Raw genomic sequence first — 26661 nt, 5'->3', positions numbered from 1 at the left:
GCTCTTTCTGCTCCTAGCATCTTACCTTGCTCCCAGCAGAGGGGGAATTGCCCTTCCCACTCACTGCCCAGCCATGTATGCATGTGGATAGCTCTTGGACCTGGGCTTCTATAAGGAGCTCAGCATGTAACCCAGCCTGGCTGTCAAGAGACCCTTGGGGTTTAGAGATAATATAATCAGATGAGCAGCATAATTCTAGGTGTGAGGACTAGGCTTCCCTTGGAGGCTCATCACACTAGACTGAAGCCAGTCTAAATAATATGTTTACCATCTCTCTTTCAATTATTTTTAAAATGATTTTTAATGTTTAATTACTTAAATTTTAATTATTTAAAAATCTATAATATTTTTCAATAAACATAAACATTCTTTTTCCCCATTACCTTTATTTTATTTATTTTTTATTATTATGTTCAATTAGCCAACGTATAGTACAGTACATCATTAGTTTTTGATGTAGTGTTCAACAATTCATTAGCTGCATATAACACCCAGTGTTCATCACAGCATGTGCCCTCCTTAATGCCCATCACCCAGTTACCCCTAACCCCCTCCATTCTGTCACCCTAAGTTTGTTTCCCAGAGTCCAGAGTCCCTCATGGTTTGTCTCCCTCTCTGATTTCTTCCCATTCAGTTTTCCCTCCCTTCCCCATGGTGTTATCAGCTATTCCTTATGTTCCACATACGAGTGAAACCATATGATAATTGTCTTTCTCTGCTGACTTATTTCACTTAGCATAATCATTACCTTTAGATCCCATTTATTGCCATGTAGGCTGCAGGCAAGAAATACTCTCATACCTCCTCCTTCTCTCCCTTCTCCATTACCAAATTCAGTCACCTACAGCATAATATTTGCCTGGATAAGATATATAAATTTACATACAGTCTTATAGCTATGATTAAATATTACCCATTCACATTTCAGTTGTTTGAACCTTAAAACAAATAAATTTTGATTGGAAATATGAAATACACATTATTCAACACAGAATCTAAAATATATGGTATGACTAAAAAAGAATGGCATAGCATCTTATATCAATAACACATATTCATCAACATAAAATCAATTCTTTCCTTTTCCACTGATCCAATTGCCCATGATTATGTCAAATTTCCATTTAATTCACACTGGACCATGGTTTCCTAGGACAACTTTCTGTTTCTCTGAAATTCAAATCATCTTCCGTTTTGCAAGGCTTTAATACACTCTGCACTTTTTTCTTTTTTTTATTATGTTATGTTAGTCACCATACATTACATCATTAGTTTTTGATGTAGTGTCCCACGATTCATTGTTTGCGTATAACACCCAGTGCTCCATGCAGTACGTGCCCTCCTTAATACCCATCACCGGGCCAACCCATCCCCCGAGCCCCTCCCCTCTAGAACCCTCAGTTTGTTTCTCAGAGTCCATTGTCTCCCATGGTTCATCTCCCCCTCCCATTCTGCACTTTTTTAAGGCATATTTGAGTGCTGCTTTCCTGGGATTACTTTACATGGCACCCCTGAATAATTTCCACTTGTACCTGGTTGGCAATGGATATGTATTTTATTTTGCTGAAGTACATACTCTGGTTTTACTCAGAAAAAAGAAGAAAAAGAAAAAGGATGCAGGGGCGCCTGGGTGGCTCAGTCGGTTAAACTTCTGCCTTTTTGCTCAGGTCACGATCCCAGGGTCCTGGGATCAAGTTCCACATTAGGCTCCCGGCTCGATGGGGAGTCTGCTTCTCCCTCTCCCTCTGCTGTTCTCTCTCTATCTCTCTCTCACTCTCTCAAATAAATAAAATCTTTAAACAAACAAAAAAAAGGATGCAGAAAATGATAAATTTTCTTTGTTCCTGCCTTAAAAAATTATTTTTTGCTTTTACATTTTATTGATGGATTGGCTGTATATAGAATTGTTAGGCTGTAATAATTGTCTCTGAACATTTTTAAGGTAGTTTAATATAGTGAACAAAACTAGAGATAAAATTTTGGTTCTATATGCCTACACTGTAAAAACTTAACTCCACAGTGTCTTGGTTTCTATACCTGTAAAATGTTGATACCTATTTCATTGGGTTGTTCTATACAATCAGTAATTCAGTAGTTTTTAAACCATTAGAATACAACTTAGCATGTAGAAACAATTAAACAAATCTCACCTATTCACAACTAGGCCTCTGTAAACCAAAACTGAACTTTCTTGCCTTTTTTTATAAGTCATCTTTTCCCTACTCTAATGCATTAGGCTCTACTTTTTTTTTTTATTTTTGGTACCTTGAAATTCCACAATATTGTTTCTGTATATACCTTTTTTTTTCATTTTTCATTCTTTTTCCTTCTTTGCTCAGTAGTATTCAATTGGATAGATGTAGCAAATTTGTTTAACCTCCAATTGACAGATTTAAGTTGTTTTCACATCTTAGCTATTATGTATACAGCTACTATGAACATTCTTTGACATTTTTGGTGCATAAATAAAAAAAAATAACTTGTGGTATGAACTAGAAATGGAGTTGCTTGGCCAAAAAGATCCTCACCTTTATTAGAAATTGCCAAAGGTTCCTGATGTGGTTGTACTCAGTGTCTGAGTGCTCCAATTGACCCACAATTTTGCCAATACTTACTGTTACCAAAGTATTTGATTTTAGTTATGTTAATAAGTTTGCATTGGAATCTCATTCTGATTTGATTTTTTATTTTTCTTATGAATAATAATGTTGAGCACCTTTCCATGTGTGTATTAGCCATTCATCTACTGCTTTTTGTGAAGTGCCTATTTAAATCATTTGCTTAAAATTTTAATGAGTTATTTGTCTTTCCATTAATTGATTGTGGGACTTTATTTTTCAGTTATATGCATTGTGAATGTTTTCTCCATCTCTGACTTGCCTTTTCAAATTTATAATGCTATATTTTGAAATTGATGTTTTTTACTTCGATGAAGTACAATCTTTGATTTTCTTCTTTTATAGCTATGCTTTTTGTAGACTAAGAAATCTTTGCTTTCCTCAAGTTCATGAAATATTGTTCTATTTTTTCCCTTTAGAATCTTTATACTTTTAGCTTTCAAATTTAGGCTAATATTAAAACTTCAATAAAGATTTTTCACATTGAGGTAAGAGTTGAGGCTCTTTCTGTTTTTATACAATTAGTTTAGCGCCATGACATTTTTCTGTCCCTGAATTGCATTGATCTCTGTTGAAAATTAACTGTGATCGGAGCCATTTCTGCTTTCTTTATCATTTCTTCAATAATGTATTGATCTATCCTTACAATACAAGGTCACCCCTAAGATATGTAAGACACTGTAGGATCCCTGCCTAGATAGATAACAATTTAATTATGTAAACAAATAGATGAATTAAACAATATTTAACAATTACATAAACAATTTAATTAAAATTACATTTAATAATCCACTGGCTCATGTGGAATACACTTATTTATAGATAAATAAAGATAATGGATGAAAAGATATTTATTGTTGTATTAGGTTACTAAGGCTGCCATAACAAAGTACCATAAACTGAATAGCTTAAACAACAGAAATGTATTGTGTCATAGTTCTGGAGCTTACAAGGCCAGGATTAAAGTATCAGCCAGGTTGGTTTCTTGTGTTGACCATGAAGGTGAATCTGTTCAAGGCCACTCTCCTGCCTTCTGGTGGTTTGCTGGAACTTTGGCTTGTAGACACATTATCTAGATCTCTGCCTTCATGTCCTTGTGGCATTCAATCTCTGTTTATATGTCCCTGTGTCCAAATTTGCCCTTTTTATATGGACACCAGTCATATTGGAGTAGGGCCCACCCTACTCCACTCTGACCACATCTTAACTAACTACATCTTTAATGACCCTATTTCCAAATAAGATCATATTCTGAGGTACTGGGTGTTAGAACTTCAACATATGAATTGGGGGGGGGGACAAAATTCGACTCCTAACAATTATCCAATCAGTGCACATACATTGTCTTGTCTTTTTGCTGTGTGTAGGACCTTCACTACAATGTTGACATCAGCAAGGTTCTCCCTGAAGTTTGAAGAAGCAGAGCATAGACCTAATTATTTCCCCTTTACTCAGATTTGATTTCCTTATTTGAATGTGGTAATGAACCCTGCACGGTGGAGTGACTGGCAGTGAGAGTACCTTGTTCAGGTGAGTAAGAAATGAGGCAGGAAAAAGCCATCTGGCATTACACTTTCTGAAGTCAAATAGAAGGAGCTTTCCTCTTCAACATCATGGTGGGAAGTTCTGCTTCCTGAAGAGATGAAGAAAGTAACAAAAGATTTTCACTATAATTAGGGGACAGAGTCTGAACAATGTACAGAGGTCAGTTACTATAGTTTCCTAACACCATGTCTCAGCACAATGAAAGGGAGAGAAATGTGAAAATAGTTAGGGCTGTTTTGAGAGCTCAGGTAAAGTCAGTCACCATGAACTTGCAATGGCTCCAATCTGATCATTTATGTTACTGCTTCTAGAGGTTGCTCAGTGGTACAGGGGTAGCAAGAGACAATGACACTGGGAGTAGTAGCTGAGATGGATAGATAGTTGTTAAGGTTATTCATATGAGTATGGTTGAAATGATGAACTATGAGGACTAGGTTTCATAGACAAGAACTGTAAAAGAAAAGAGGGCTGAAAGGATTGGAAAATATATATATATATAGGGTTTGAAGGAATTGATGATGTAGAAAACATGGAATGAGTTAAAAAAAAAACTAGAAAGATAAGATGGTATAGTTAGAGTGAGATGCTCAGGAATTCAGAGATTGAGTAGCTCTGAGTTGTGACAAGTTCCTGTCATGATTGACTGAGTATCGACAATGAAGATAAAGGTCAACACAATAGAGGATATAGGAGCTATGAAGCTATGAATGTGGATGAGCTTTCAACATAGTTACACGGAAGTGTCCCAGGATTCTCATGTCAATATCCTCAACAATGTTTTCTTTTATCAAAACTTCCTTTCCAAACATTTTCTCTGTCTCTCCCCTCACAACCCTATAAAATGTAAGTCACAGATGGTTGTTCTGCACAAGAGATTCACAACAGCCATATTTCAGTTTCAAAAAGGAAAGAAAATTTTATTATTATTGTAGAAACCTAATAGAAACAGAAGAGGGAAGGAAGCTACACATAGATGAAAGTAATGAATGTAGGCAATAAGTGAGAATAAGGCAAAGTTACATCAAATTGGGTACTTAAATACCCATGGAAACAGCCAGGGTGCAGTCCTGATTGAGAGGCCTGGGTGGAGGGTCCTCCCCTCAGGTGACACTTCCAAATGACTATCCCCATAAGCACCATATTTGTAGAACAAATAAGAGTGTTTGAAATTAAACATCTGTTCACCTACATGCAGTTTGGAGTGAGCTGCATTTCCATGCTATCATGTTTCTATATTTCAAGGAGCCTGGGCTCAATGTGTTTACCTCCCCTCCTGGATTCCATTCCGGTGGCCCAACCCAGCCTGGAGCAGCGGGAGGCTGTCAAATGACAAGATTTGAAGTTCTTGGCATCCAGAACAGAAGGGCCAGTTCTGACCTAGAGGCCCAATAATAGATTTTAAACAACCTTGCTCCTAAGGTTATTTACACAGCACAAGTCTCACAAACAATATTCTTTAACCTCCCTATGTACATGCAGGTACGTGTGGTCAGTTATGTGGGATATATCATAAAAACATTTATCTATACAGAACACTGGTGTGGCTAGAAGTCTATGGTAACCAACCCTAACTAGCCTCTCAATACAGCTCACAAATCTTTGAACGTTCTACTAGAGACTGAAGTTTAGAGCAGGGCTCTGAGCCAGGTGCCCAAGTCTTCAGTGCATCCTGCATATACCAGCTTTTGAAAGAGACAAACAATGAGGAGAACTTTAGGAGGGTAAATCGGGAAAGGACTGATCTGCCTAGTGTACACTCATTTCAGCAAGCCATACCCACCTAAGCTTGAAAAACTGTGGTTGGCCTAACAAGTAACTTCCACAAGACCTTGGATGTCATGCCTGCTTGGAGCCACCATGGCATTTGGGACTGTGGAAGATGCAAGAGAGGAGGAAACTCAGGTCCCATCCCTAGATGTCAGATTTCATTTGGGGAAAAAAGTTCCTCCAGTGAAGAAGAAGGAGAAAAAGGAGGAGAGGGAGAGGGAGAAGGAGGAGGAGGAGGAGGAGGAAGAGAAAAGAAGAAGAAGAAGAAGAAGAAGAAGAAGAAGAAGAAGAAGAAGAAGGAGGAGGAGGAGGAGGAGGAGGAGGAGGAGGAGGAGGAGGAGGAGGAGGAGGAGGAAGAAGAAGAAGAAGAAGACAACTATGATGATGACTAGGAGGAAGAGGAGGTGGAGAAAGGGGAGGACAAAAAGAAGAGGAAGGTGAGGGGGAAGTAGGAAAGAAGGGGAAGATGGGGGCGAGAGGGGAAGGGGAAGAAGGAGGAGAAAGGAAGAAGAAGAGGGAGAGGAGGAAAGCCTGGCACTTTTTTCCACTTTCTTAATACCAAATATTTAACTTACCAGAGCTAAAAGAAGTAGACAAAGAAAAAGAAATTGCAACCAGAGATAAATCCAGAATTACAATATCAGTCTGATCCCCAAAATAATAAAACCTTGAATCTTTCCTGTAAACCTGGACTCCCTAACAAAAACAGTTCTCTCCCAGATTTTTGTTATGGTTATATCTTAAAATAAATCCTGACCTTTGTGAACGTGATGATGGCAATTCACCATAAACAGATTACTGTAAACTTTTTGTGTGATTTGTTTCCTATAAATGTATGTTGGGTTGTGGATTTTGTGAGGCATAGCTTCTGAAGTCCGAACTCTACAAATAAATCCTTACTTTCTGTTTTTAAATACTTTTTTTCTCAAATCTTCATTTGACATCAGGGAATGCTGAGAAAAAAGAAGGAAGAGAAAACCAGCAAGGCCCTACATGGGGAGTGAGAGGAAGCTCTGCGTAAGCTTAACTGTTCAGGCTGAGTGAGGAGGGCTTTCCCGCTACACCAAATTTCAAAAAGAACTATGGCAAGACCTCCATCTGGACGTCCTCCCGCCTCTCCTGATAAGAAGTGGGAGAGCCTCAGAACCAGAGCTACCTAGGTACATACAAAAGCACCAAGAGATTGTCAACACCTCTTCAAACCCGCACATTTTGGTGTATAATTTCACACTATCAGCTTTGGAGCTCAGCATATGCTTTCAGAATATATGTGTATGCAGTGCCCTTGTACTCAGAGAGCCAATTTATCCCAATAAACATGTATACTTAATGAAATGGTTATTTACACCTGCACAAACACACATTATACAAACATATCATTCACATTCAAATCCAATCCTTACACACATGTCTATTAACACATCTCTCAAATACACACATCAACAAACATATCAACACACCTTCACATTGTATAAAATTTCTTTTCAATTGTAAATATACATACTCTGGACTAACAAAAAATACATGCATACAGATAAGCTCACAATTGTGTATTCTCAACAACACTCATTCTTGCCCATGCACTCAATCCCTCAGCCTTTGCATTTGTGTATACAGAGCAGAGAGACAACTTAGGGGTTAATGCTTGAAGCTTTAGTTTCTAGTCTCAAAGGAAACCAGAGATGGAGACAGGGGGGCCTATCAGGAAGGGGAGAATTAATGCTTGGGGAAGGGAAAGGCCAGCCTTGAACAGGTCTCTAAATAGGTCCTAATCTAGTCTCTGCTAAAACCTGAGTCACAGGAACCAGTTAGAGCTGCTCATGGTCAGAGATGAAGCAGAGCTCAAGGTGGGTCGTTTCCCTGTGCCACAGTCATCTCTGCCCTTCCCAGAGAAAGGTAGGACTCACAGAGGCTCCAAGAAGCTGGAAGACAAGGCAATATACTGTGCTCAATGGCCTGACTCACTGGGTGCTCCAGGTCCAGAGATCCCTGACTGATGGATTTCCTTCTGAGATGGGGAAAAGATTCTCTGCTCACATTCATGTCCTCCAGGGAATTCTAGAAAAGTAGGAAGGCTGCCTCCACACACAATCCCTCCATGAAGGACGCTGGATTTGAACCCTACCCTGTTCCAGCATTATTATCCTAGGCCTTGGTTTTAGATACCCCAAAGTGAGAAAGTGATCTAAATGTTCTTGAAACTATTCCTTAGCAAGATCACAGCCCATTTTACCCTTTACCCCTTCAGGCCTGAGCAATATGGTTAAATTGATGGACATAAATAACTCCACATAATAAGTGCAGTAATTGAAGACTAACAGAGCCAGTGGTACCAGCACGGAATTCAAACCCACACTCATAGATGAAAGTTGAGCTCCATCAGTGTGAGAACATCATTCTTTTTTTTTTTTAAGATTTTATTTGTCAGAGAGAGGGAGAGAGAAAGAGAGACAGAGCACAAGCAGAGGGAGCATCTGGCAGAGGGAGAAGCAGGCTCCCCGCTGAGCAAGGAGCCTGGTGCTGGACCTGATCCCAGGACCCTAGGATCATGACCTGAGCAGAAGGCGACGTTTAACCAACTGATCCACCCAGAAATCCTGAGAACATCATTCTTGTAACAATATTTCCTGAATCAAAAGCTATGCCAAGTTCTCACAAGTTAGATTGTACTTTGGAGAACAGAAAAATTGACTCTAAAGTTCAGTGTGTGATCACCCTAGCTATAACGTTGAAAAAGATGACTTAATTTCTTCTTTCAGTATGCATAAGGCTCACAAGAGGTCTAGCCCATGGGGGTGCAGGGACAGGGAAATATGTAAAAGCAGGAAAAGGGAGAAGGAATGTTGGGAAAGAAGGGAAATTATATTGCTCTTCTTTTCCTACTCTTGAGGGAATGCACATATCCATCTCTCCACCCAGCAGTGAGTTGATAACCTGTGCCTCCCTCAGAAATAGGATTTCAAATCTCACACACTTCACAAAAATGATCTAAGATTGGTTAACTCCCTGTCCACTCCACACGACTTGGAGCCTTCACTCTATACAGGCTGAGTACATAAGTGAGGGAAGAAGAGGCAAGGGAATTGCTCAGAAGGAGGACACCAGATTCCATGGGGTTGTAGGTATAGAGAAGAAAGAAAGGCACCCATCAGAGACCCACTCTCCTATTTCAGACTTGGGTCCAGGTCACCACCTGAGACGAGTCACCACTCCAAAAGGAGTATGGAGAACAGGTGAGTTCCCCATGAAGGCTCATGGGCAGAAACTTTGTGAGAGTTAAAAACAATAAAATGTAAACGTTTATGGTGCTATATTTACAAAAATGGCAATGTCTTCCACAATTAATTAAAGAGATTATTATGCACTTTGAAAAATTGTAGGTTTAGCAGGCATCTTCACCAGTGCTCAGTACAAGAATGAAGATGGTCTAAGTATGTTTTCCAGGTGCCCATGAGCCTCAGTGACCATGTCCTGACAAATGGAGGGTGACATACAGGAGGCAGAAGGGAGGGAGAGAGGAACTCTGTTCAAACAGCACATATAACTGGAAGAACAAGCCAGGCAACAGAGGATAAAACTAGAGTCCTCGACCCCAGATAATGTGTGTATCTGAATTTTCACCATACCCCAGATAGGAGTATTTGTTTTGAGCAAACCTATGGCTATTATCAAGGTAGGATAGCAAAGTTTGCAATGTAGAGCAAGATTTATAAAGTCTGAGCCCCATTACTCTCATAATGTTATAAAGCTAGGGAAAATCAGAAAGAGGTTAGGTCTATTTGGGATCTTGAAGAAACCCTTTTTAGGAACCATTAGGTCTGGTTGAATGAAACATTTGTTAGTTCCAACAGGTGATTTGTTATGGGAGATTTGAAAAGATACTGTTCTTGTCTGTGTGTTTCTGTTACAGAGGAGATTCAAAGGCTCAGGTCAACTGAGATGAAATATTGAAAAGTAAGAACCAGGTAAGCTTTTGTGTCATGGACTCCTAGGTAGGTGTTAGGCACCAGAGGGATCAGACAAGATCGACCATGTAAACAAGTATAGGCATAGGAGGGCATTCACATCTTTCACTGGCCAGCAGAGCAGACTCTACTATGAGAATTATGTATAACTTTCTTGTAGCCATGGTGAAAAAGTAGTGTTTAAAAGGTTTCTCCAAGGATTTTATGATATGGCTAATCAGTTAAAAAGTCCATTGCCACTGAACAATGACATTTCTTTGTTATTTGCTCCAGCAAATGTTTATTAAACCCCTATTCTGGGCGCCTGGGTGGCTCAGATGGTTAAGCGTCTGCCTTCGGCTCAGGTCATGATCCCAGGGTCCTGGGATCGAGTCCCACATCCAGCTCCCTGCTCCTTGGGAGCCTGCTTCTCCCTCCCCTTCTCTCTCTCTCTCTCTCTCTCTCTCTCTCTCTCCCCCTCTGTCTCTCATGAATAAATAAATAAAATCTTTAAAAAAAAAAAAAAACCTATTCTGTGCCAAGCATAAACAGTGCTAGGATGGTGCACTGTGCAGGGCTCACCTCATGAAAATTTATCATCAGGACAGAAGTTAGGAAACTATAACCTGCAGGCCAAATCTAGCTTGCAAGCTGTTTTTATAAATAAAATTGTACTGGAATGTAGCCACACTCACACATTTCTGTACTGACTGGCTGCCCTCATGCTACAGTGGCTAAACTGACCAGTTGCAACAGAGACTGTATAGCACACAAAGCCTAAAATATGTATGATCTGACCTTTTAAGAAAAATGTTTGCTGGCCTCTAATCTAGTAGGACACACACTACAGATAATAGGTTTAATTACAGGTGTACAATCGTCAGTCAGTTATCCTCCAGCCCAAATTCCCCTGGTAACTCCTAGAGTAAAAGCTAACTCAACATCACTACATACTTGCTATGAACTTTTAAGCCAAAGCGTTTTCCAACCTGGCTTCTACCCTGAAAAGTTGCCTAAGTGGCTTAAACAGAAGCTTGAAAAGAACCGGTGGGAAAGGTTAAACACGTCAGTTAGTTCTGAAGAATAGAAGGGCAAGAATGACTATTACTGACATTATTTGTCAGGATAGTTTTCCCTTAGCAGATTCTACTTTCAAGGAAAATACTGATTCTTCGACAAAAATCACACTTGCAGCTAGTATGTTTTGATCCCATTTTGAATGACAGAAATATGAAGGAGGAATGAAGAGTAGCATCACTTTATGTTGCAAAAATTTTTCATTAAAACATTTGAAATTCTTCCAGTTTACCATTAAGCCCAATTACCCTATTATTCAGTTGAACCTATCAAAATACTAAAAATAATAATAATTACTTATTTGATTATTATCACCTACAGAGAGTAAATTACCTTCACAATGGAGAACAAATTAACCATCCAGTGATGCTGGCCTCAGGGAACAGCTCTTTGCATCCTGTGTTCTTCATCCTACTTGGGATCCCAGGACTTGAGAATTACCAATTTTGGATTGCCCTTCCTCTCTGTGCTATGTATCTTGTGGCTATAGTTGGCAATATCATTGCCCTTCATCTAGTTCGAACTGACCACACTCTGCATGAGCCCATGTCCGCCTTTCTAGCCATGCTAGCTATCACTGACCTGGCCCTTTCTTCTTCCATCCAACCTAAAATCCTGGCTATACTCTGGTTTCATGCTCATGAAATTGAATACCATGCCTGCCTCATCCAGGTGTTCTTCATCCATGCCTTTTCTTCTGTGGAGTCTGGGTTGCTCATGGCTATGGCCTTGGACCGTTATGTGGCTATCTGCTTCCCACTCCACCACTCTACTATCCTGACCCAGCTGTGGTGGGTAAACTGGGGGCAGCTGTGATGATGAGAGGGTTGCTGTGGGTGAGTCCCTTCTGCTTCATGGTCTCCAGGATGCCCTTCTGCCCCAACCACATCATTCCACAGTCGTACTGTGAGCACATGGCTGTGCTAAAGCTGGTATGTGCAGACACTAGAGTCAATCATGCATATGGGCTCTTTACCGCCTTCTCTGTGGTTGGCTCTGATATGATTGTCATCAGTACATCCTATGTGATGATTTTGAGAACTGTTCTGATGTTGCCCTCTGATGAAGCCCGGCTCAAGGCTTTTGGCACATGTGCTTCCCATATCTGTGTCATCTTGGCTTTTTATATCCCAGCCCTCTTTACTTTCCTCACCCACCGCTTTGGACATCATGTGCCCCAGGTGGTACATATCATGTTCGCTAATCTCTATCTACTGGTACCTCCCATGCTCAATCTCATTGTCTATGGAGTTAGGACCAAGCAGATCAGGGACAGGCTTATTCCAGAATGTTGTGGAAAAGATCCCTAAGCCAAGGGTCATGGCATCACAACCAACCCCATCACCCCACTGATCTGGGATGCACATATCAGAACAAAGTCATCTGTGAACAAAGGGCCCAGAGGTTAGCAACACTCCAGAACAAAAGAACAATTTTGAAAATGCCCAGAACAAGAGCTCTCTGAACGATGTGATTGATCATAAATACCGAGTTGACCAATTTTCATCGTCACAAGAGAACAGTAAAAAATATGTCCATCTATCCAATTAGTGAAGATTTGAACAGAATGCCATCTTCCAACAGACCACTAAGGTGAAAATGATTTTTACTCTGCCAGGAGAAGTCTAAGTTGCTATAAAAAGGAGATTAGAACTTTCCATCAAAACAGTTAAAAAGTACATGTATTTTTCCCTTCTTGGAATCTCTTTATAAAAATAGAATTTGAGGGGAAAAAAAAGTACAAAGACATGTATAGATTCATTATTTATAAAACCAAAAACAGGAAAATACATATACTGATCTATATGAAGAATGAGCAATTGAATATCATGTAGCATTTAAGTAATGTATTTGCAAAGAGCATGTAAAGATGTGAAAAATGATCAAGATATAATATTAAAGAAAAAAGAAAAATAACACTTACCCATAAGGCTGAAACCAATTCTAAAAAGAAATACATATGCATAGAAAAAGATTCTGGGAATACATCTAACTGCTAATAATAGCGACTCAGAGTAGTGAGATTTGTGATATTTTAATTTTCTTTTTGCACTTTCATGTATTTTTAAAAATTATCCTTGATTGAGGATGTAATTTTAGTATGAGAAAAAGTAATTCAAACAATAACAAAAGTGTACGGAACAGGTTAATTCAGTGCCAAAGCCTAGGGAAATGGAGTGGGCAATTCAAGAAGATGAAGGACTCCAGAATACAGCAAGTCCCAGAAAAGCTTAAAAATCTCCATGAAAATTGCTGCCAGAATCACAACTTTTTGAGACTGGTAACAGTGAGCATTTTGTATGCTGAGTGTTGGTCTCTCCTTCCAGAAATTGCTTATTCCCTGATGACAATGGATTGCACAGTGAAGAAGTTTTGGAAAAAAATGGAAAAGGACATTCTCTTCTGAAGATAGCTATATTGTATGGTTAAAGGTAGTGAGAAAGTCAATAGAAGTTTGAGTATTTGTTAATATTTAATTTCCTTTTCCATTAAAATGTTAACCTGTTTTAGAAAACCATATTTTTTCTGATTTTTTAAACTTCATTATGGTGTACTTACACAAAAAGGTGCATATATTTGATGTATTCATTTTAATGAGTTTGGACATATGCATACACACATGATAGCATCACCACAAATAAGGTAAAAATCATCCATCACAATTATTGCATTTGTATATTTATTCTCCTTCACCATTCTCCTGTCAAAGCCAATAGTGAAGAAGGTTCTAGAACACAGGCTCTTAAGTTATTCAAACCAACACATCAGATGAAGGTGTTTGAAGAGGAATTGGAAACATGTTTGCTTCTCCCAGAAGAAATAGCTAGAGGAGCCTAAAAGTGTCCCCAGAAATGAATGGGTATTCTGAAGGAGCATTTTCATGATTCCCAAATACTAGCCATGTAAAGGGATCGACCGTGTTCCTACTATCAGCAAATTAGTTAATGATTGCGAGTCCCTCTTTTACTTTTTAAAATCAGCTTTGTTGCTGTATAAGTTGTGACAATAAAATGTAAATATTTTCACATACAGTTTGAAGAGTTCTGACACATATACCTGCCTCTGTAGCTACCAGCCTGATTAAGACATAGAACACTGCCCTCACTTCATAAGTTTCTCTTGCCTCTCTGGAGTCAACTACCCCCTCTCCACCCCGACCAGGCAAACCCTGATCTGATGTCTTTCACTATAGATTAATTTTTCTCTCACTAGCACTTTCATAAATGAAGGAATAAATAATACATTCATTTGAGTCTGGTGTCTTTCACTCAGTATAAAGTTTTTCAGATTGAGCCATACTGTTGCATGTAAGAGAAGTAGGTCATTTCCTGTTATTGCTGAGTAGTATATTCTATTTTTTCAACATACTCATTGAGGTATTGTTACCATACTAATTGTTACCTTTTTCCTTTGCCTCAGCCCTTCTAGCCTTTTTCCAAACATATCCACTTCTTATCTGTCTAGAGCTTTGCTCTAAGTCTTCCCACTTCCCCCAGTTGTTATTTTCTAGAACATTCTATGCTCCTCTCGACATCCTTGGGTCTCAACTAATACCCTCCTTATCAGTGAGTGGTTTCTTAACCTGTGTTCTCAACTGGTTCTTGCCCCCTATAATTTTCTCTCAACACAAATATTTTATTTCCTCCCTCTCTTAACACAATGTGTAATTTATTTAAATTACTTATTCACCATCTGTTCCTCTGACTGGAATATAACTCCCATGAAAGTATAGCACAGGTGTTCACTATTCTATCCCCAGACCATGCTCACCTACAAAAAACTACTTACAGGAATGAATGATTAAATGTCTACGTGTGCCTGGTACCATCATCACAACAATTCCAATGCTGACCACAAGATGGCATGTGCAGGTCCATTTTGGCCTCATTCCTCCCAAATGGGATACCAGACTTTCAGTCCTAAGGCCTCATTTCAGTTTTCCCATGGAAACTCTGAAGGATGTTGTTTGTCAAAGAAGATAAATTTGATATATAAATAACAATTTGTCCCTCATTCGCTTCTTTTTAATAACAGATGTAAAATATTTGCAACATTTTAAATTTCTATTCAAGCAATATCTATTGAGGAATTATGTTGCTCCAAACATTCTCTAAGAGGATGGGAATAGCATTGAGAACAAGAGAGACTGGCAATCAGAGAATGTAGTTAGTAAGAAATGAGCAAAAGAAGCACACTGGATACCTACAATCCCAGCTCCAATAGGAAAACTAATTCCCTAAGCCGTGCAGCTGTGTCATGATTAGAAGTATCCTTAAGTATTCCAAATCAGTGAAAACAGATGATTGCCTTCATTACAACCTGAAGAATCAGTGGGCAGTGGGTCCAGGACATCAAATCTGTAACTAACCCCAGCATGCGTGTACTCATTTCCAAAAACTATCAAGGGTATACTTTGAGTGAGGGATTGGATTTCCCACTTGTGAGATGGGCAGAGTCATCACAGTGCCTCTCTTCTCTCAGGGAACACACACACTGACTAGGAGAGGCCAGGCAGAACTGAACAAGAGCAAGTCAGCTTCTCCTGGATTTTAAGCATTACGTAGAGCCTATCTATGCTGTCTGGGGTCAGTTCCGGAGTAGTTAGTTAAGCTTTAAGAGGATACCTCGAGGCCAGCAAAGGAGAAATCATGGCCAGCTATTGGAAAAGTCAGAGGCCTGTCCTGGCAGCATTCCACAAGAAGCTAGATCAAACCAGACAGGCCCAAGAAAAGAACGCCAGAGACCCTGACCAAAGTAAGGGAGAAAAGGCACTAAGCCCTGCTCCCAAGTAATCCCCTCCCAAAGACATAAATCTGCCACCCCCTTGTTAACAACTGTCAGTAAAAGACAGAAACCAAAACCCCGAATTATACAGCTGTCCCTTGAGCTTGCCACTCTTCCAGCTCTAGAATGTGCTCTCTCTTTCATAAACTCTTCACTTACACCATGCAACCACTGTGTCTGGTCAGTCCTCGAATTCTTTTCTTGCTATAAGACTAAGACCTCCCCCGACTCTCACCCTCGCAAAGTCCTGAGACAGGCTGGGCAGAGGCCTCAAGGCCCAGGGGTACCCCCATTCCACCAGAGAACACAAGAAGAAGGATGGGCAAGACCCTGAAGTTAGGTCTTTCTGTTTCTCTGTCTCTTTCTCTGTCTCTCTCTCCCTCCCTCTAAATTGGTAATCCGAGACCAAATCCCAGTTGTGTATGGGGGTACACTACACCAACAAGCAATTCTCAGGACACTAGCAGGACACTATCCCACAACTCAGGAGACAGCATCAGATTCCGTAGCTAAGAGTTCAGTCCTAGAAGAATGTACCTCCCACCCACTTCAGATACCAATCACAAGAATAGGTTGTTCCCTATGCTTCTAACATACTGGCTATAAATCAGAGGTTCCCATGACCCACTCCTTGGGTTTGAGTAATATGCTAAGGAAACACAAAGAACTCAGGGAAACAATTTACTTAGGAGACTAGCAGTTTATTATAAGGATATAACTCAGTAAGAGCCAGATGGAAGAAATGCCTAGGGCAAGGGGTGGGAAAGGGCATGGAACTTCTATGTCCTCTCCATTATGCTCCCCAGTCTCCATATGTTGTTCACCAACCCAGAATCTCTGGGAACCTTGTCCTACTGGGATTTTTATGGAGGCTCCATTACCTAGGCATGATTGATTGATTAAATCATTGGCCATGGGCAACTGGTTCAACCTCCTGCCCCTCACTCCCTTCCTTGGAGGTCTGGGTGGAACTCAAAGTTCCAACTCTCTAATCCAAGGTTGGTTCCTCTGGCAACCAGCCCCCATCTTGGGTGGGGTCCAAATGTTGTCTCATTAACATAACAAGACACCTAATGGCTCTTACCACTTAGTAAATTCCAAGAGTTTTAGGAGCTCTGTGCCAGAAAAGGGGACAAAGACTAAATACATACTTCTGAGTATAAATCACAACCTCACACTCTCCTTCCTTCTACCCATTCTCTTCATTTTTCAAATTTACCTTAATTAAACCTGTATAAAAGATCAGAGTCTTCAGATATGCCCATAGGCATTATGAAAAAGTAATTTCTTTCTTTAGATGCAATTGACTTTAATGAGTAGAAAAGAATGAGGATCAACACAGCATTTATTGTGACTCATTTCCATTTGGAACCTTAATGCTTGCAATGTTTATTCTTCATTCTATAAATCTGGGCCTGCGATTTATAAACACTGCCATCAGGAGAAACTGGATATAACCCAATTTTTTTTTAACTTAGTTTCAGAGAAATATGTATATTTATCACATATGATAAGTGGGTTCTTATTAAGACAAGCTTCTGATCACTCAGCTCTCACACTTCCCAGACTTCTCAAAAACAGCGTGCGATTATGATTTCGTTAGTCCCTTCAGAGGGTAGGACCCTTCCCCACAGCAGTCATCTTCAGATGCCACCAGTAGGGACTGGCTCCCACACACTTCCTGTGTCCTTCCAAGCAGGACGATTCTCAATTCTGGATCTGTTTCCTGTTCTCTATCAGCTATGCTGTGGCTGTTGTGAAAAACAGCTCCCTGCTTTGATGTGGCCTGCACATTATGTATTTCTTCCTGGCCCTGCAAGCTTTCATAGTAGAGGTTCTCTTACTTCCACCTCACCTAAGAGGTTGTCCATTTTATTGGTTGCAAGCCCATAAAATGAACTACTATAATTGCCTCTACTACGCTGGTCTGCTTCATCTATACTTTCTCCTCTCTCAGTCAGGGTGGCCACGTGCATTTGGGTACTAGATGTGCCAATTTGCTTTCCACCCCACCGTGTTCATTTTGTTCCAGTAACTGGCAGTCAAGCTGGGGAAAACTGTGAAACCACAAAGCGTGCTGTGCATGAGCCCCCATTTCTTCATGAGCTCCTGGTTGCCCCTCTGCCTCAACCACATCATCCCCTAAGACCTACTGTGAGCATGTGGCTATGCTAACACTGACAAATGCTGACACCAGACCATACCTATGGTCTCTTGTGGCCTTTCTGGTTGGATGTGATAGATTTGTCATTACAACACCATATGTTATGATACTGCAGGCCATGCTGTAACTGCCCTGTGGAGAAGCCCTGCCCAAGATGGTTGGCACACATGCCTCTCACATTTGTGTCATTCTGTCCCTGGATATCTCAGCACTCTCCTCCTCCTTCCATTGCTTTCACCACCATACACCCAGAATGGTTCCAGTCTCACTGTTCAGTGCCTCCTACTGGTGCCTTCCATATCAAAAGCATTCAATGGTATCAGTTGAATTGTGAACACCGTGCCCCAGAAAAAGATATGTTGGAGTACCTCAGAATGTGATTTCATTTGCAGATAGGGTATTTACAGAGGTAGTCCAGTACAAATGAGGTCATTTTGGTGAGCCCCAACCCAATATGACTAGTAAACTTACATAAAAAAAAAGAAATTTGAACACGGAGATATGCACACATGGAGAACACATGAACACAAAGGCAGAGACTGAAGTGATGGCTCTAGAGGGAGAGAAAAAAGAACATTTCCTAGCTATTTTGAGAGGCCCAAAATCTTGAAAGGGTATTGCAAAACAAGAAAAAATGAAATCAAATCTCTCATTAAGATAGAGGCCAAACTACCAAATAAAATATTATTAAAAATAATCCAGCAAGAATACAGAACAATCATTGAACGTATTTAACCCATTAATAGAATAGAAAGAAAAAACTATGTGATTCTGTAGTAAATTTGAAAAAAAAATGATGAATTCCAATAGATATTCATGTTAACTTAGTAAACTGGACAGAAACTTCCTCATCAAAAATCATGATTAATGTTAAAACGCTGAAAATATTCTCCCTGAGTTTGGGCACAGGATGATGATACCTACCATCACTATTTTACTTAACTTAGTATCACAGTCCTTAAGAAGTACAAGAAGGCAAGAAAAGCAGAGGACTGTAGCATTGTGAAGGAATCAAAACAAAACAAATTATTTACAGATGACATGATTGTGCATTTACACAGTCAGAAAGAACAAACAGGCATAGCATTAGATAAAATAATTGATGTAAGTCATTATTAGTGATTGGTATTATTAAGCAAGATAACTGGATACAAGAACAATTTTAAAATATCAATTGTATTTCTTTTCCTAAAAGATTTTATTTTTATTTATTTGAGAGAGAGAGCATGGGGGCGTGAGCATGGAGGGAGGGGCTGAAGGAGAAGCAGACTCCCTGCTGAGCAGGGAGCCCCATGCGGGCTGTATCCCAGGACCCTGGGATCATGACCTGAGCCAAAGACAGATACTTAACCTAATGAGCCACCCAGGTGCCCCACCAATTGTATTTCTATATATTAACAATTAATTAGAAAATAAAGTTCTCACATGATATCTTATAATAAAATAGCATCAGAAATCATACAACTTGGAATACATCAAAAAACTTTCTGAAAGGCATCAACAGGAAAATGATTAAACATCAGTTGGAGGAATTAAAGAAGATATACAAATATAGGGTTTTATCGTATTCATGAATTATAAGGTTCTACGTTTTAAATAGACAGATTCTTCCAAAAATGGTCAAAAGATCTTATTCAATCCCAGTCAACTCCTAGGAGGTTTTCCTGGGGAACTTATGCTAAATTGTACATGGAAAGGTGAAGGATCTAGAATGCGAAGGCACTATTACAGAAGGAGAAAACTGAAGGGCTAATCCTACCAGGCATAGACACCACAGAAAACCTTGAAGCAACCATAGTCATTTGATAAGTACTAAAAGGGATTCCATGGTGATGGCAAAAGAATGCTTACTTCAGTAAGTGCTGCCTGATCTATGAATAGCCACATGGAAATGAAAGGCATGAATGAGTAATGAGGAGGTAAAAGAACATCACTGGGTAGAAAATAAGCAAAAGACTTGGGAAGGTCAGACTTTGGTCAACAACCACAGAAACAAGGAACTTTCTGTTGTGGGAATAAGAAACAAGTAGCACCTATCTCTTTGCTTTGCTCACCATTCTAACTGTGTCATTTGTATCGTTTGCAAGTATTTCTTATAGAAAATTAAACTTGTCATTACAGAAACAAAGTTGGGAAAGGCATTTCCTAAAAGGAGGTATCCAAACAAGATGAAATATATCCGAGCTTCTACCTGATTAGTCACAAAGAAGATGCAAATTAAAACATTAGCAAGGTACCAATAAACATCCACCAGAAAGACTAAAACAAACAAAAAAACATAGCAAGCCCACCTATAGAGAAAAATGTGAATTAACTCAACTTCCTTGCCATGCTAGTGCAGGTGCAAATGGCTATAATTGGAAAACTTCTTGGTCATGTCTACTAGCACTTAACCCAACAATTTCCTTCTCAGGCTTGCAACCATGGCAGTGCATGCATATGTTTCCTGAATGCCAAGGAAAATGATGCTCACAGCAGAATTATTGGCAATAGAAAACCACCAAATACCCATTAACAACCAAATGGATAAATTAATTGAGGTGACATACAGCCATGGGGTAGAACATCATTCAGCAATGAAAATGAAAGAACTATAATTAGACATAACTTTGTGGATGAATGCCACAAACACAATGTAGAGCAAAAAATAACAGTAAAATATTAAAAAGCCAGATATAAAAGCTTACATTTAAATAGAGCACTAATCCATTCACTTACAGTTCAGAAACAGGCAAAATTAATCTATTTTGATGGAAGTCAGAATAGTGGTTGCCTTTGAGGAGAGGAAGAAAGATTAAAAGATCTGGAAAGGTGGCTTCTGGGGTGCTAGTAATCGTCTGTTTCTTTAACTGGGTTGTGGTTACACCAGTGCTCAAATGTGAAAATCTAAGCTGTACAGTTATAAGGGGTGCACTGTAATGTATGTTATACCTCAATAAAAGGTTTACTTAAAACCTTGCCATTAAACTTTCAACCTGGGCAAAAATTTTAGAATCTTTACACATATCTGTGTTCAAATTTTACCTCTGATACTATCTATATAAAATTTGACAGGATCCTTAACTTTTTGATTCTTTATTTCTCAACATACGAAGTGAAGATATTGCTGTTTATTTGCAGGCAGCTATGGGAATCAGTGAGATAATTAAACACTTCGGTGCTCAGTAAATGCAATTACTATGCCCTACCTTCACTTTAAGAAGGGGAGATCCAGAGATGTTTATCAAGTGTTCCAGGAATTCCAAATAAATATTGGAAAAATCACGCTGGGATGTCCCTAGAATTCCATCCGAGGACTGTAACCTTCAAGAGTAATTGTCTATCCTTCCACTACATCAAAATCAAATAGAACTCAAGTCCAAAAATCCCACTTTCCCAGTTGATGTTAATGTACAGTGAGGACTGAAGATGACTGCATTCTAGTAAACATGTTCTATTTTGCCAATGTCAATGCAATTATTATGGAATTTGGATAAATGACCATTTCTTCATTTGCAATCAAAGAAGAGTATTCTTATTTCTAATATGCTAACTTTAATTTTTTACATTTAAAGTGTATGAATTAAGGATGTATTTCATAATCAACATGTATAATCATTGTATGATTTTTCATTTCCCAAACACATTAATAAATCAATGTGTTTCTTATAATTCATTGCATTAAAACCAAGTACCTGTGGTAAAAAAATAAACATAAACACACACATTTAGAGAATAAATAGAAAGGAAAAAATATAGTTTTATTTATAGGAAGCCTGATAGGTTATGCAGAATATAAAAAGAATGGACAAACTTTTGGGGCACCTGGTTGGCTCAGTTGGTTAAGCGTCTGACTTAGGTTCAGGTCATGATACTGGAGTCCTGGGATCAAGCCCCTCATCTGGCTCCCTGCTCAGCAGGGAGTCTGCTTCACCCTCTGCACCTCCCCCCCTTCTTGTGTGCTCTTTCTCTCTCTCTCTTTTCTCTCTCTCAATAAATAAATAAATAAATAAATAGAATTTTTAAAAAAGAATGGACAAATTTTTAAATTAATAAGTGGATGTAGCAAGATTTATGACACAATGTCACCATACAAGTGTTTTTCATATTTTCCACTAACAAACACTTAGAAGAGTATATTTAAAGGGTTACCATTTAAAATACATAAAAATCAAACACCTAAAAATAAATTTTACAAAAGTATCTCTACTCTGAAAACTACAAAACAGCAATGAAATTAAGGAAATCCTAAATAAAGGGAGAAACAAACCATATTCAAGGATTGCATAATTCAGTATGTTAAAGTATTGTGAAATATTCTCCTCAAGATAGTTTATAGGTTCAATGCAATCCCATCAAAATCTCAGTTTCTGTATGGATTTGTGTGTACGTGCATGTGTGCATGTGTGTATGTGTGTGTATGGTGAGTTAACAAGCTGATTCCAATATTTTATTTATTTATTTCACACACACACACACACACAGCAAGCACAAGCAGGGGAAGCAGCAGCAGAGGGAGAGGGAGAAGCAGGCTCCGCGATGAGCAGGGGGCCCGATGCAGGGCTCGATCCCAGGACCCTGGGATCATGACCTGAGCCGAAGGCAGACGCTGAACTGACTGAGCCACCCAGGCGCCCCAACAAGCTGATTCTAAAATCCATAATGAAATTTTTTAGATTGTTTGAAGACTTACTGAATTCAAAAGAGAACCATTACAAAGCTACAATAATTAAGACAATTTGGTTTTTGCCAAGAATTAGACAAATGGAATAAGGAGGCAGAGGAGTGAGTCCAGTGCAGACACAAGAAATATATGGACACTCTATAATAAATGTGTAACCAAAGAGCAATGTAGAAAACTTGGTCTCTTCAATGGAAGTTGCTGAGTTAATTTTATAGTCATACAAAAATAAACTTGACCTCCACCTCATACCACAAACAAAAATGTATTCCAAATGATATATAGATTTAAATGTGGAAAATAAAAAAATTAGGTTCCCATTTGGACAACAGGTTCCTATTTATTGTCCATTGGACAATATACTTACATTGCTGGAGTAAACAACAATTTTTTAACTAGAGCATAGAAGTCACTAAATATAATGGGAAAACAGCTTGCTCTAAATTAAAACAGGAAATCTATTCAACAAAAGACACTTTTCAAGAAAGTGAATATTAAAAAGAGGATTTGTATCCTGTATATATAAGGAACTCTATAAAAATCAAAAGAAAAAGCAAACAAGCCAATGAAAAAATGGGGAAAAGCCTGGAACAGGCTTATAAGAAACTGTATTCAAAGTGCCATTAAACATATGAACAGGTATATGATATCATTAGTTAGGAAAATGCTAATACCAAAATCAGAAAACACACCCATAGGAATGGTTAGCTTTAAAAATACTGATAATATCAAATATTGGTAAAGATATGAATTAACAGAAACTCTCACATGCTGCTGGTGTGAATGTAAACTGGTATAAATTCTTTTAAATCCTGTTTGGTAGTATCTCAAACTTGACCCAGCAGTTTAGCTCCTAAAATATTCACCAACAGAAATGTATATATGTGTGTTCTAAAAGACATAATAATGTTTATAGCAATATAATTATAACCAAACCAGAACACAATGAAAGTGTCTAGGAAAAGAAAAATTGATAACTTTTGGTGTGTTCATACAATTACAAGAATTAAAAAGAATGAACAGGGGCACCTGGGTTAATCAGTCAGTTAAGCATCTGACTCTTGGTTTAAGCTCAGATCATGATCTCCGGGTTCTGGGATCGAGCCCTGCATCAGGTTCTGCGCTCAGTGAGGAGTCTGCTGGAGAGTAGCTCCCTCTGCTCCTCCCCCTCTGCTCCCCACTCTGCTCACACTCTCTCTGTCTCAAATAAATAAATCTTAATGAAACACCTGCCATACACAACATGGAAAAATCTCACAAAGGTAATGTGAAATGAGCCAGAAACATAAGTATTGATACTGGATTCTTTAATTTATATATTTATATTTTATTATATTATAAATGCAAGTTATAGGCAAAACCAATGGAAGTCAGGATGGTGGTAACTTTCGGTGTAGAAGGAGGGGACAGTACTGGGATCGGATAAAAAAGAATATGTAGTAAGGATCAGAATTAACAAACTGTAGCCAGCAAGCCAAATCTGGCCTGCCACCTATTTTTATAAATGAAGTTTAATTTGAACCCAACCATATCAATTCAAATTGTCCATAGCTATTTCCATGCTATAATATCAAAAGTGCATAGTTAAGACAGAGAACTATATGGCCTGAAAAAAAACTAAAATATTTACAATCTATTCCTTATAGAAAAGAAAAAACGTGCTGGCCTCTATCCCACATCATTACCTGGGCTGCAATTCTATGTGATAAATCATTGAGCTATACATTCACATGCATATTCTGCTGAACGTATGTTATTATCTTTATGTTAGACTTTTATTTCCAATTCAACAAGCCATTATTTGCTTCCTATGATGTATCCAGATGTGTTCTGGGTGCTTTATATAATGCATAAGCTGTAAAAAGTTCCATCTTTTTCCTCAGTAACTTCAAAACCTCCATGTCAAGAGTCATGACATACCACTCAGGAACTAAGTAAATGTCACTCTGTATTTTAGTACTTGAGTGCTCATGAGGAACCACAAGATAATCGAGCAGTGAAAAGCGACTGAAACAGATTTCTTTAGACCTCATACAGAAATTTTCTATTGCTGCGTAACAAATTACCGCATATGTCCTGTCTTCAAAGAATTCAAAATGTTTATCTCACAGTTTCAGTAAGGCAGGGGTCTGGGTACAGCTTAGCTGAGTCTGCAAGACTGTAATCAAGGTATGGTCAGGGCCAGGGTCTCACATGAGGCTCAACTGGGGAAGGATATGCATTCAAGATCACCAGGTTGTTAGCAAGATTCAGCTAGTTCCTTGTGGCCTGTTAGATTGAGGGACTCAGTTTCCTGCTGGCTGTTGGCTGGAGGAGGCCATGTTTAGTTCCTAGCTGGTTGTTGGCTACAGATGGCCCTCAGTTCTTTGCCATATAGCAAAGCAACATGCTGACATTTCATCAGAGCCGATCTTAGGTAACACAGGCTTGAAAGTAATATCCTATCACCTTTGCCATTATATCATTGGTTAGAAGCACATCACAGGCCCTACCCATATTCAAGAGCAAAGGATTACACAAGAGCAAAGGTTCAAGGAGGCAGGGATAATCAGGGACTATTTATTATTTTATAATCTGTCCATCACAGAAAGATTTGGATGGAAACCCTAGTTAGATTGTAAGCTTTTTGAAGGCAACAGTGGTAAAACTTTAAATTTTTTTACACTGACTCATAAAATTTGGTGCAATGATTTGCTCATAGCTCATTTTTTGTTGTTGAAGTATCAGCCAGACACTTGATAGGTGTTCCAGGTAGAGCTATAATACTTGAATTGAACCTCTTACATTTTCTGGGATTAAGAGTCTCAACCGGGGGGACACCTGGGTGGCTCAGTTTGTTAAGCATCTGCCTTCAGCTCAGGTCATGATCCCAGGGTCCTGGGATTGAGCCCTGCATTGGGCTCCTTGCTCAGCGGGGAGTCTGCTCACCCCTCTCCCTCTGCCTGCCGCTCCCCCCGCTTATGCTCTCTCTCTCTGTGTGTGTCACATAAATAAATTAAATCTTAAATAAACAAAGAGTCTAAACTAGGAACCATAGAAATAATAGAAAAATAGAAATTAAAGAAAAATAGCTAAATGGGTAACAGATTACTGGTTTTATTGATATCTAGGTAAACACAAGACTCTCTTTGCCAATGTGAGACTTCTCTATAATGGAGAAACATAATGTTCAAATCTGGGTCTTCTTTTTTCCTATGAATCTAGAATTGCCAGGTCTGAAAAGCAACCTGCCTCCATTATACAACTGTCCACATTGACAACAATGGCCAAACTTCCCCAGGAATCTTAGGTCCTTGAACTTATCACAGGAAAATAGCAATTATGAGAGCAAGAACACATGCACACAAGAACTCATCATTCACTCACAGTGACCTGGCCACTAGCTAGATGGGGCCCAATTAATATAAAAGGAGCTGACCCATTTCTTGGGGAAAAGCTAGTGAGTGGCTGGACAGAGATGGATTGAGGAGTGGATGTATCATCCTCCCCATGTGTCAATGTGATAATGTAGGACCAGGGGCCTGGAAGCTGGGGTGCATAATTTCTCCCTTCATTGTCACCATAATTATTATTCCAGTGAACATCAGTTACTATCTTCCCAGTGTACTGATAATTCATACCCCTTAACATGCATCTCTGTTCTACAATGCCCAGAGCATGTCTAAACTTTCCATTTATATGGATAATTTAGGTTTTTTGCTTTGCATTTAATGCCTGTGGATCACTAGTCACTTGAGTTAGTAGCTAAAATCCTTCTGAGATTATGTAGCGTTGTCCTGTATTTACAGATGGAGAAAGAGGGATTTCAGTTTTTCTCTGAATATGGCCCCAGGGAGATGCACATTTTAACAATGGCCCCACAGCTCAATTCCACTTTGCTATAAAGTCCATGGCTCCAGAACTGTAACTTATTCTCTCTCTGGTGGTAAAGACAAGGGAGGCTCCCCTTTCCACATAAAGCTGGTAAGAAAGTACAGAAAGGTGTTCATTGTGTTGACTTTATGCTTTGATTGTTACCTATTCACAAATATTCATACGAACTTCCTGAAAATCAGGCAATATTAGGATTCACCTTGTCTTCAGGGATCCACGTAACACACA

General features: G+C 39.0%; 1 protein-coding gene across 1 annotated transcript; it reads left to right on the top strand.

The window, feature by feature from the left end:
- Positions 1–4328: 4328 nt before the first annotated feature.
- On the top strand, positions 4329–12261 carry LOC113915155 (olfactory receptor 52R1). The gene is given in 3 exon segments (XM_027580951.1): positions 4329–4356; positions 11316–11729; positions 11732–12261. Coding segments are annotated over 3 exon segments (945 nt in total). The 5' UTR covers positions 4329–4355.
- The last annotated feature ends 14400 nt before the right edge of the window (positions 12262–26661 follow it).

This window comes from Zalophus californianus, chromosome 11 (assembly GCF_009762305.2).
Source record: "Zalophus californianus isolate mZalCal1 chromosome 11, mZalCal1.pri.v2, whole genome shotgun sequence".
In the NCBI taxonomy this organism is placed as follows: domain Eukaryota; kingdom Metazoa; phylum Chordata; class Mammalia; order Carnivora; family Otariidae; genus Zalophus; species Zalophus californianus.
The sequence above is the reverse complement of the archived record's forward strand: the minus strand, read 5'-3'. Positions and strand labels throughout refer to the sequence as shown.